The sequence below is a fragment of the Osmerus mordax genome, chromosome 3, assembly GCF_038355195.1.
Source record: "Osmerus mordax isolate fOsmMor3 chromosome 3, fOsmMor3.pri, whole genome shotgun sequence".
NCBI classification, from domain to species: Eukaryota; Metazoa; Chordata; class Actinopteri; order Osmeriformes; family Osmeridae; genus Osmerus; species Osmerus mordax.
The window spans coordinates 1,082,742-1,093,685 of NC_090052.1; the positions used below are offsets into that span (position 1 = coordinate 1,082,742).

At 52.1% G+C, this 10,944-nt stretch overlaps 1 protein-coding gene across 2 annotated transcripts; it reads left to right on the forward strand.

Moving 5' to 3' along the window:
* Positions 1 to 1,921: 1,921 nt before the first annotated feature.
* On the forward strand, positions 1,922 to 6,034 carry emc10 (ER membrane protein complex subunit 10). Of its 2 annotated transcripts, XM_067232098.1 has the most exons (8): positions 1,922 to 2,020; positions 2,449 to 2,515; positions 2,735 to 2,847; positions 3,135 to 3,248; positions 3,344 to 3,528; positions 4,029 to 4,122; positions 5,195 to 5,290; positions 5,765 to 6,034. In XM_067232098.1, exons 1-7 carry the CDS (start codon positions 1,922 to 1,924, stop codon positions 5,279 to 5,281), a joined length of 759 nt encoding a protein of 252 aa, XP_067088199.1. In that variant the 3' UTR covers positions 5,282 to 5,290; positions 5,765 to 6,034. The 2 variants fall into 2 exon arrangements, with proteins under 2 accessions (XP_067088199.1, XP_067088198.1); XM_067232097.1 differs by lacking the exon at positions 5,195 to 5,290.
* Positions 6,035 to 10,944: the final 4,910 nt, after the last annotated feature.

Below are 10,944 nucleotides of genomic sequence, written 5' to 3' on the forward strand. Positions count from 1 at the left end.
TGTAATGCAGTAACGAAGAGAGAGTGGCCCTCTGGCAGACTTGTTAATTGGTTAACTCGTTAGGCCCAGGAACTGGACCGTTAGCTAATTGATTGACAGACTGATCAAGTTCACCTTTTTCACTATTACCTGACTGAAGCTCTCGGCTCTTCGGAGGATCATTACTGGAAGTCCTGACCGCGACCCTGAGCACGTGCTGACAGGAGGGAGCAAAGGGAGAATCTACAAGACCAGAAACTGGGACTTTAGTGTACGCAACAGTTTTATGTTCTTGGGCAATGACAATCAGTGTTTAGCCCCATAGGCAGCTCTCATTGTGAGGTGACACGGATGCAGTCACAGATGGTGGAAAAAGTCGCTTAACACTTGACACACTCCTCTCCCACACAGATAGGCTACGCACTCTCACTCTCTCTCTCTCTTTCACACACACACACACACACACACGCACATACACACACAATGACACAAATGATCAGAAAGCTAAAGTGACAGCTAAACGACCAGTTCTGTGTTTTCACAGGCTACCAAGGTAAACAGTATGCTTGCATGTGCCTCTCGAACACCGTGTTGTGTCAACACTGTTCACCACCACTTGTGATATCTTTCAAGTTTTAACTCGTGCCCCAACTTGTCTGAGCAGCGTAACCTTTCCATACCAATAAACACTCTTTTGAACTTTAATTTGGGAGAGAGAACTTAAGTCAGAAAGATGGACAGAGCTTGAAGACCAGCTATTAATAGCTGCAGCTATTTGAGAATCAGACGTCCAAGGAGAGAGAGAGAGAGAGAGAGAGAGAGAGAGAGAGAGAGAGAGAGAGAGAGAGAGAGAGAGAGAGAGAGAGAGAGAGAGAGAGCGTATGAACAAGCCACACACCGATCTCGGGTGGTCTACCGTACACTTTCTCTAAAAGGCCTACCGTGTTATAGTAGCCTGTGTTGCCTTAACATACCTCGCTCAGTCACAATTACTATACCGAGAGGCAGTTTAACAGAACTCCAAAACTAGGCTAAAGAGTCCGAAAATGAAGCAAAGCAGAGCGTCCGCGAGGACCCAGTAGAGGTTGACACCTGACTCTGCTCCCCCTTGCGTTTGTCTGCGTTCGATACGAAGCACGTTCTAATTTGAGCCGCAGGTTAAGAATGCTAATCCGACCGCTGCACCCGCACACTCCATCTTCCAAGGTTTGGCGCCTGTCGCTATCGGCTCACAAGTTATTAACAGTTTATTCTTTCCAATTGAAGGTCATCCTGCAGTCTCAAAAGAAGAGATGTGCCTTCTGTGGGTGGGGTGTGTGTCTGTGTGTGTGTGTGTGTGTGTGTGCGTGTGTGTGTGTGTGTGTGTGTGTGTGTGGGTGGGTGTGGATGTGTGTGTGTGTGTGTGTGTGTGTGTGTGTGTGTGTGTGTGTGTGTGTGTGTGTGTGTGTGTGTGTGTGTGTGTGTGTGTGTGTGTGTGTGTGTGTGTAGAGCCTGTGATGTACAGAGAAGTGGATTATGCTTACAGTAATAAAGCAAGCAAGACGGTACTTTTGTCCGGGTGGAGATAGTCTGGTGGGTTGTCCTAGCTAGGGGGTGAAAAGTATATTTCCAATCTGGGAATCAGTGTGTATTACATGGCACGAAATCACTCCAAACAAACTCCCTGGCTGTACCCCTCTGTCTTAATATCTCTCTGCCTATAGCCTAGCCTACCTATCACTATATATATCGAAAACACAATAATTTTGCTATAAAGTCTCAACAACCACTTGAGGAGCACTCCATTATTTCCACTTATTTTCGCTCGCGCTTTCTCTACGTTACAACATTACAACATCGCCACCTGTTGTCTATTTTGAGTTACTGCTCGTTCTTTCCATGGTGCAACGTTGTGGTAGAGATGGTAGTTGTAGTTTTTAGCGGTTTCCTTAATACAGTCAACATGGCCCCTTCACGTTTGTTGCCTGTAATACTGTCAATTCTTCCAGCAACTGTCATTTTATTGTGCACAGACTTAGCATGCGGAAATACCGGCAGGAGGGTAAGTTGACATGTTCTGGTATATCATATAATTGGTAAATTCGACACCTTTCTATGATTCTTTGCAAAAGCAAGAAATTGATCTGACTGTATTGCTAGCTCTAGCTAGCTAGCACTGAAGCTAATACTAACTAGCTAGATGTAAACTAGCTAGGAAATCTTGACTTAGTACGCAAACTAAATAATCGAATGACAACAAATTGGTTACGCGTTTGTTTATAGGATGAACACTATCCCAACTTTTGATAATGGGTTTAATGTTTTCAAATTTAGAGGTTTGAACAGCTTATGTGTCATTTGTTCATTCGGTGCGTTCGTTTAAAGGGACACTCGGGAAATATCAGTTCCTTCCTGCGCAACCAGTAAAATTAAATTAATGAACAGTTTCATGTGTGAATGCCTTACAGTGCTGTTTGTATATTACTGTAGACTGGCGATGTGCAGGACACAGACTTCAGTGGTTTCTCCGTGCCTCTAGAGCACTCATTCGAAGTTGGTAAGTTGGTTCCACACCCTAGGTGAGTTCGACTTCATGCAGCGCCGGCGCCGCCTGCAGCCGCCTGCAGCCCGGCTGACTTGAAGCAGCCAATGGCATTCTCAGCTTTAAGTCGCTGCATGAAGTCGAATACACCTATCATTTACATCCAGTCTGATCTCCAGTTCAACACCGCGACATTTGCGGATGAAATATCTTAGAGTTTTCTCGTCTTTTCAGATGACATGCCTCTGTTCCGGACGCGTGGAGCGCTGCTGTTAAAAGCTGCGAGGGAACCCAGTGTGTCCCTCTCTCAGAACCAGCTGTCTGAGGAGGACAGGACCAAACTGAAGGTGCTGTTTAACAGGCGGATACGATTTGTACGACATATTTCTTGGGTCTTTTCAAGGCCTTGATCTTCCGTTTGTGATTTACATTTACATTTAGTCATTTAGCAGACGCTCTTATCCAGAGCGACTTACAGTAAGTACAGGGACATTCCCCCGAGGCAAGTAGGGTGAAGTGCCTTGACCAAGGACACAACGTCATTTGTGCACGGCCGAGAATCTAACCAGCGACCTTCTGATTACTAGCCCGATTCTTTAACCGCTCCGCCACCTGACTCCCCTCTGATTTGCAGGAGGTGGCAGCTGTGAATGGTCTGTACAGGATCAGGGTCCCCAGAGTGTCTCTGCAGGTCGACAGGCAGACAGACAGACAGATGGAAGGATACCTCACAGCATTCGTCAGAGCAGTACGTCGCTCCTGTTCTTACAGACAAACATTGCGTTAAACAGTCATTGTACGACATGATTATGCCTGTAACTGCTGTAACTCTCTCTCTCTCAGTGTTCCTTGGTTGAGTCCCACCTCAGTGACGTCATAAGCCTTCACACCGACGTGTCTGGATACTTGATTGGGGTTTCCATAGTGACCATCCCGGGGGCGTGTCGGGGGGCAGAGGTGGAGGAGGAAGTGGACCTGGAGTCTTTTAATACAACACTGAGTGTCCTGGGACCAGTTAACGCTCCTCCGTGAGTCTGCCCCAGGACTACAGGCCCCTGTCTCCTCTCCTGTCTCCTCTCCTGTCTCCTCTCCTGCCTCCTCTCCTGTCTCCTCTCCTGTCTCCTCTCCTGTCTCCTGTCTCCTCTCCTGTAATACATTCTTTTTATGACAAGCAGTGTCACAGAGGGCTTCTCATACACTCATAGAACAAACCCTCCTGTGTAATAAGTGATGTTTCACGTTATTGTGACATACTATTTCACTGTCTCTTCAGTGCACTCTTACTTGGCTTTATTTTCTCTCTCTCCCTCCCTCCCTCTCTCCCCCTCCCTCCTTCCCTCCCTCTCTCTCTCTCTCTCTCTCTCTCTCTCTCTCTCTCCCTCCCTCTCTCCCCCTCCCTCCCTCTCTCCCTCCCTCTCTCTCTCCCTCCCTCTCTCTCCCTCCCTCTCTCCCTCCCTCTCTCCCCCTCCCTCCCTCCCTCCCTCCCTCTCTCTCTCTCCCCCTCCCTCCCTCCCTCCCTCTCCCCCAGGCCAGAGACCGATCTCTTTATCAAGCGCTTGGACCAGGAAATGGAGAAGAGAGGGAAAACCCCCCAGGAGCAGAAGTCCTTCTTTGCCAAATATGTAAGAGAACCCACCGTCACACCCTTTCCAGTCTGTCCTCTCTATTCTCCTGTGTCCCGTGCTGCCCAGCAGGTTAGGGATGCGTGGGGGTGAACAGCTGTGTAGACTGTTCAGCCTGTCGCCTCTCTCTCCTGTCCTCTGGCATGTTTAGAGACTCTCCGGTTGGTTCATCCTCACTCGAGTGTCTCCCTCTGTTTGTTCCTGAGTGTATGTGGCTGGCTGTGCGCTCGTGGCGCTCCTCTCGTCTCTGAGCGGGTGTGTTTCTGCGTGCTGACTGTGGAAGGGAGTTCTGTCTGTCTCCACTACAACCAACGGGACTCAGGTTCTGGGTTAAAAGTGTCCGACAACCGGCTGACTGGAGAGAGAGTTTAACAAACACTTTGACATCAAAATGACTAGTTCAGACACAGAGGTGCTAGCGGAGTCTCTCTAAGAAAGGATGGTGTTCATTCGAGGAAATCCTTAATAACACACAGACAATCGATTCGTTTTTATTGGCCGGCAGACGCTGCGACAGTCACAGTGAGAACACAGTATGTGAAGATTAACAGCACAGAGGACATGACCAGAGAATTACACACTAGCTGATCTACTGGTTGTGATCACCACAAGCACAGAAGAACCCCAGATGTCTTCCACATCCCATGCACACTGTTCTAGTAGATTTGCACGTCTGTCCTGAAGACCAGTCCATGTATTTTCCTGCTGTTTAGTACTCATGCTGTGCATGCAAGTGCTGTGTGTTGACTGTCCTGTGCGTGTGCTGTGCTGTGTGTTGACTCTGTGCTGTGCTGTGTACTGACTCTGTGCTGTGTGTTGACTCTGTGCTGTGCTGTGTACTGACTCTGTGCTGTGTGCTGACTGTGCTGTGTATGTGTTGTGTGCTGATTTGTGCTGTGTGCTGACTCTGTGCAGTGCGTGTGCTGTGCTGTGTGTTGACTGTGCTGTGTGCTGACTCTGTGCTGTGTGTGTGCTGTGCTGTGTGTTGACTCTGTGCTGTGCGTGTGCTGTGTGCTGACTGCTGTGTATGTGCTGTGTGCTGATTCTGTGCTGTGTGTGTGCTGTGTTCCAGTGGTATTTGATTCTTGGAGGCGCAGTGTTCCTCATGGCCACCAGTGCAGCACAGCCCCCAGCAGGGGGAGACAGGGAGCAGAGCTGATTCACTCAAGTACTGTTCTCCTTCAGTCTGTTTAGCTTAATCACCAGGACACCAGTCCATGCTGCCTTCTGGGCCTCCTTCTGTGTGTGTGTGTGTGTGTTGTGAATGTTTTCCACTGAAATCCTCATCTTGGATTAACCCCTGCCCCGCCCTCGTGACGGCCGTGTCACGGCGTGCTCCGTCCTTCACCAGCTTTCTTCCTTCTCTGTCGCTCCTCCAAGCTGCGACCGCGTTCCTCCGGTCAGCGCTGACGCCTGCTCCCGCTCCCCGTCTAACCACCTCCTCTCTCAGCTAACATCTCTGTCGTCCTGGGGTGGAAATGATCTAGGATGAAAGAATGGTGTCAGTGAGCCTGTTGGACCAGAGACCCTGTAATCACAGCTGGTTTAGCCGTGTGGTTGTGTGACAGTCTGCCTCACAGTAGATGCTGTTCCTGGGGGGGGGGGGTCGCCGAGGCGATGCTAATCTCTTCTTCTTCTGCAGTGGATGTACATCGTGCCACTGGTCCTCTTCCTGATGATGTCAGGAGCCCAGGACCAGTCCGGGGGCGGAGCCGGGGGCGGGGCAGCCAATGGAGGAGGCCGATGATCACCATGCCAACCTGCATTTCTACATGTACATGTTAATGTTGAGATACATGCTCACTGTCCTGAATTAGACTGGTCCCAGACAAGCTGGTGAATAAGCTTCTGTACTGATGTCATTGCATTGCTGTTTTTAAAACTTAAAAGTAAAGTATTTATTACTATCTGGGATTTGTTGATTTGACTGCTTCTTGTCATTTTGCTTCTGTATTAGTTCAGTGTGCTGAATAGCTGGGCGTTACTCAGTATAATGTCACCAGGACAGCATACCGCATTGTCACTGTGTTTGTTGACTGTGTGTGTGTGTTTGGGAGGGGGGGGGGTGTGAAGTGTGACTTAGAGGTTCTGTCACATCGACCGCACACCCTTTCCTGCCTCGTACAAGTCGGGATGATTTGCAGCGTGACTGGACCCCAGGGTGTTCAGGCACGTTAAGCTGGGTCCACACAGATGCATCCTAGCGGAGAGAGAGAGCAGAGCTAACAGAGACGTGAAGAGAGCCCAGCGTGACTCGACCCTCCCCTGAGCATCACATCCCTCCTCCGCTCTCTCTCTCCGCGCTCGGGTCTCTCTGGAGGCTGCCCTCTCTGGCCTCCTGACTCCATGTCCTGTCTCTGTATTTATAAGTGTGAGTCAGTAGGATCATTGATTCCCTGCTGTTTAACTATAGCTTTAGTTACAGAATGTTCAGAACCCCTGTGTCAACAAAGCGCCCTGCGTCTCCACCCACAGCCTCTCGTCCGTCTGTTTTTAGTCGCTGCGACCAACTGTGAGAAATAGTCCCTTATTTTCAGAGGCTCAGTGTCGAGCTTCATCACTGCAATGACCTCTAGCCCTCCCCATCACCAGCTACCACTTTCTCAAAATATCTGGCTGGTTGGACAAACGCACAGCCTTCTCTCGTGCGATTCTTACCCCCCTCCTCGCTCCTGTCCTCTCGTCTCACTTGAGAAAGTAGAGGATGACACGAGAACAGCTGGGCGAAAGAGGAGAGTTTCAATGGAAGAAGGGCGAGAGAGAGAGAGTCATTTGTTTGTAAAGAGATAGTCTCGTCTGTCAGATGACTTCAGGGTAGAAGAGGAGCGAGGAGGAGAGGGAGGGCGGGTGATTCCATGTGTTAATCATTCGTCATCAAGCAACCAAACCAGATGGGACGTTAGAAACGATGTTAGGAAGATCTGACTTTCAGGATTCTCACCTCAAACCAGACCAAAACCTGGAGCCAAATCCCAACTATCCTAATTCCTTGTTTACCAACCTGTAGCCTTGGAGGATTAGGTCACATTCTACTTTCCCCACAAATAGCAGTCAGTCAGAACAGGCTTATCAGCGCCTCGGCTGACGGATGTCCATCTACCAAGAAGGTGCAAGCGGACACTGAGCAGACTGTTGCAAAGTTCAGGAATGCAGTCTTAGTGTCCTCTCACAGGGCCTGTGGTGAATCACACAGGTAAACAGGACCTCCCACCGGCTCAAGATCAAACCCTGTCAACAGAGGGATTTTGCAGCATTACTACGGTGGTGAGATAAGTGGTTGCGTACACCTCGCTGCGTGCATTTCCTGTTTCTTTGCAGGGGGCGGGTCGCGGTGTGTCAGGTGGTCTGCAGGGGGTGGGTCGCGGTGTGTCAGGTGGTCTGCAGGGGGCGGGTCGCGGTGTGTCAGGTGGTCTGCGGGGGGGCGGGTCACGGTGTGTCAGGTGGTCTGCAGGGGGCGGGTCGCGGTGTGTCAGGTGGTCTGCGGGGGGCGGGTCGCGGTGTGTCAGGTGGTCTGCGGGGGGCGGGTCGCGGTGTGTCAGGTGGTCTGCGGGGGGCGGGTCACGGTGTGTCAGGTGGTCTGCGGGGGGCGGGTGGCGGTGTGTCAGGTGGTCTGCGGGGGGCGGGTCACGGTGTGTCAGGTGGTCTGCGGGGGGCGGGTCACGGTGTGTCAGGTGGTCTGCGGGGGGGCGGGTCACGGTGTGTCAGGTGGTCTGCGGGGGGCGGGTCGCGGTGTGTCAGGTGGTCTGCGGGGGGCGGGTCACGGTGTGTCAGGTGGTCTGCGGGGGGCGGGTCGCGGTGTGTCAGGTGGTCTGCGGGGGGGCGGGTCGCGGTGTGTCAGGTGGTCTGCAGGTAGCACACACACGTGGAGGAGGGAGCAGCTGAAACAGGAACGTCACGGAATATCAGTAAACAGGAAGCCAGAGGATCAGGAAAACAGGAAGCCAGAGGATCCGGTAAACAGGAAAACAGGAAGCCAGAGGATCCGGTAAACAGGAAAACAGGAAGTCAGAGGATCTGGATGAAGAAATGAGAAATGAAAAGATGAAGATGTTAGAGAGGAGATCTCTGGCCTTGCTTGCTACAGCGACACGATCTTAGTTCCCTCTTCCATAGTATTATTAAACAAAACAAAAGAACGGTAACTAGCAAGTGGAAAAAAATTGTCAAGCCAAAAGGTTTTAAGAAAGAATTAAATGAGAAGACTAAAACAAGATATGTCGCAACAATGCACTTCTACACTGCCACACAAACACAGAGGACAACAAATACATATTTGAGGAAAGAATCTTGGGTGCCCTAACACTTTTGCACTGTAGTGTAAGTGTGCTGTCATGCAGTCATGTTGTGTTATGTGTTTATTGTATCTATGTGGCCCTGAACTGATCGTGGCAACACATTTCCTTGGATACGGGAAACATAGAATCTCTATGTAAGAAACCATACAGACCAAACAGGCTGCTGTGTGCATGCCGGTGGTCAACCATAAATCTATGAGCTCTCCTGTCACTAAGAGACCAGCAAGGTCGCCATGACACCAGGGGCAGGCCGCAGGAGTGCTTTGAATCCAGGAGTATTATGGGGGATTATGATGGTCTGGGGCTACTAGGCCTAGCAGGTTTATTGCCACTGTTTTCACACTGTAAATTGCAACAATCCGACAGGAGAGTCTTGATCTGACAGCTTCAGCACGCACAGACAGGAGTGCTTTCTCTTCCTCCGTGAAAACACGTCCACACACACCTCCTCACTCCACACACACCTCCTCACTCCACACACCTCCTCACTCCACACACACCTCCTCACTCCACACACCTCCTCACTCCACACACACCTCCTCACTCCACACACACCTCCTCACTCCACACACCTCCTCACTCCACACACACCTCCTCACTCCACACACCTCCTCACTCCACACACCTCCTCACTCCACACACCTCCTCACTCCACACACCTCCTCACTCCACACACACCTCCTCACTCCACACACCTCCTCACTCCACACACCTCCTCACTCCACACACCTCCTCACTCCACACACCTCCTCACTCCACACACACCTCCTCACTCCACACACCTCCTCACTCCACACACACCTCCTCACTCCACACACCTCCTCACTCCACACACCTCCTCACTCCACACACCTCCTCACTCCACACACACCTCCTCACTCCACACACACCTCCTCACTCCACACACCTCCTCACTCCACACACACCTCCTCACTCCACACACCTCCTCACTCCACACACACCTCCTCACTCCACACACCTCCTCACTCCACACACCTCCTCACTCCACACACACCTCCTCACTCCACACACCTCCTCACTCCACACACACCTCCTCACTCCACACACCTCCTCACTCCACACACCTCCTCACTCCACACACCTCCTCACTCCACACACACCTCCTCACTCCACACACCTCCTCACTCCACACACCTCCTCACTCCACACACACCTCCTCACTCCACACACCTCCTCACTCCACACACACCTCCTCACTCCACACACCTCCTCACTCCACACACACCTCCTCACTCCACACACCTCCTCACTCCACACACCTCCTCACTCCACACACACCTCCTCACTCCACACACCTCCTCACTCCACACACCTCCTCACTCCCCACACACCTCCTCACTCCACACACCTCCTCACTCCACACACCTCCTCACTCCCCACACACCTCCTCACTCCGCCGGCGCTGACCTGTCTACACACACAGCAAAACACCCAGGTTGAGGCCAGGGAGTGGCCAGGGAGAGGCCAGGGAGAGGCCAGGGAGAGGCCAGGGAGAGGCCAGGGAGAGTCCAGGGAGAGGCCAGGGAGAGGCCAGGGAGAGTCCAGGGAGAGGCCAGGGAGAGGCCGGGGGGGGGGGGGGGGGGGGGGGGGGGGGGGGCATTTGGCTTGTCAATCAGCTGGCGACAGGCACCCAGGTGGGTGTCAAAGCCACCAGGAGGGTCGGGGTCACTGGGGCCTGGGAAGCATCACAGCAGATCCCGGCTGAAGGACATGGATATTCTGCTATGCGTACTGTACTAGCATGAGGCTAACTAGGAGTTCAAATTTCTGATTCAGTTCCTTGATGAGCTGTTGATTGGGTGTCCTCAGAGCAGTGTGGCGTGGTAGTGACTCCCACAGCACTGCACTTAGACCCCCACCACTGCACTGAAAGGTCGCGGCATCATTTACTTGAGCCTGCACTCTGACAGTCTTAAGCTGCCACAGGGAATTTAGTAGCATCCTGCACGCTAAACACAGGACAGTGCCTTGGTGGGACAGGGTTCCGTGACAGGAAGCTATTTCCTGTGAAACATAAATATACACCTGGTCAGCTCTGGGCCCTGCTGTGGATCAGGACGCAGGTAGGCCTGATTTACCCTGGTTACAGGGGCCCTGGTTCACTGGCCCCCTGGTTAAAGGGGCCCTGGTTCCCTGGCCCCCTGTTTCACTGGCCCCCTGGTTCACTGGCCCCCTGGTTCACTGGCCCCTGGTTTACTGGCCCCCTGGTTCACTGGCCCCCTGGTTCACTGGCCCCCTGGTTCACTGGTTCACTGGCCCCTGGTTCACTGGCCCCCTGGTTCACTGGCTCCTGGTTCACTGGCCCCTGGTTCACTGGCCCCCTGGTTCACTGGCCCCTGGTTCACTGGCCCCCTGGTTCACTGGCCCCCTGGTTCACTGGCCCCCTGGTTCACTGGCCCCTGTTTCAGCTGTGAGGCAGGGCTGTTGCCTCACGTTGAAGAGAACTACAGCATTCCTGTTCCGTGAGTTACAGTACAGCTTAGTTTAGCTCCTTCACACTGAGCCT

Excerpts from the sequence above, each read along its gene's own strand:
- emc10 (XM_067232097.1), top strand. The coding sequence starts at position 1,922 with ATGGCCCCTTCACGTTTGTTGCCTGTAATACTGTCAATTCTTCCAGCA. Across the intron at positions 2,516-2,734 it reads AGAGCACTCATTCGAAGTTG|ATGACATGCCTCTGTTCCGG; the intron begins GTAAGTTGGTTC and ends TCGTCTTTTCAG. Across the intron at positions 4,123-5,764 it reads AGTCCTTCTTTGCCAAATAT|TGGATGTACATCGTGCCACT; the intron begins GTAAGAGAACCC and ends CTTCTTCTGCAG.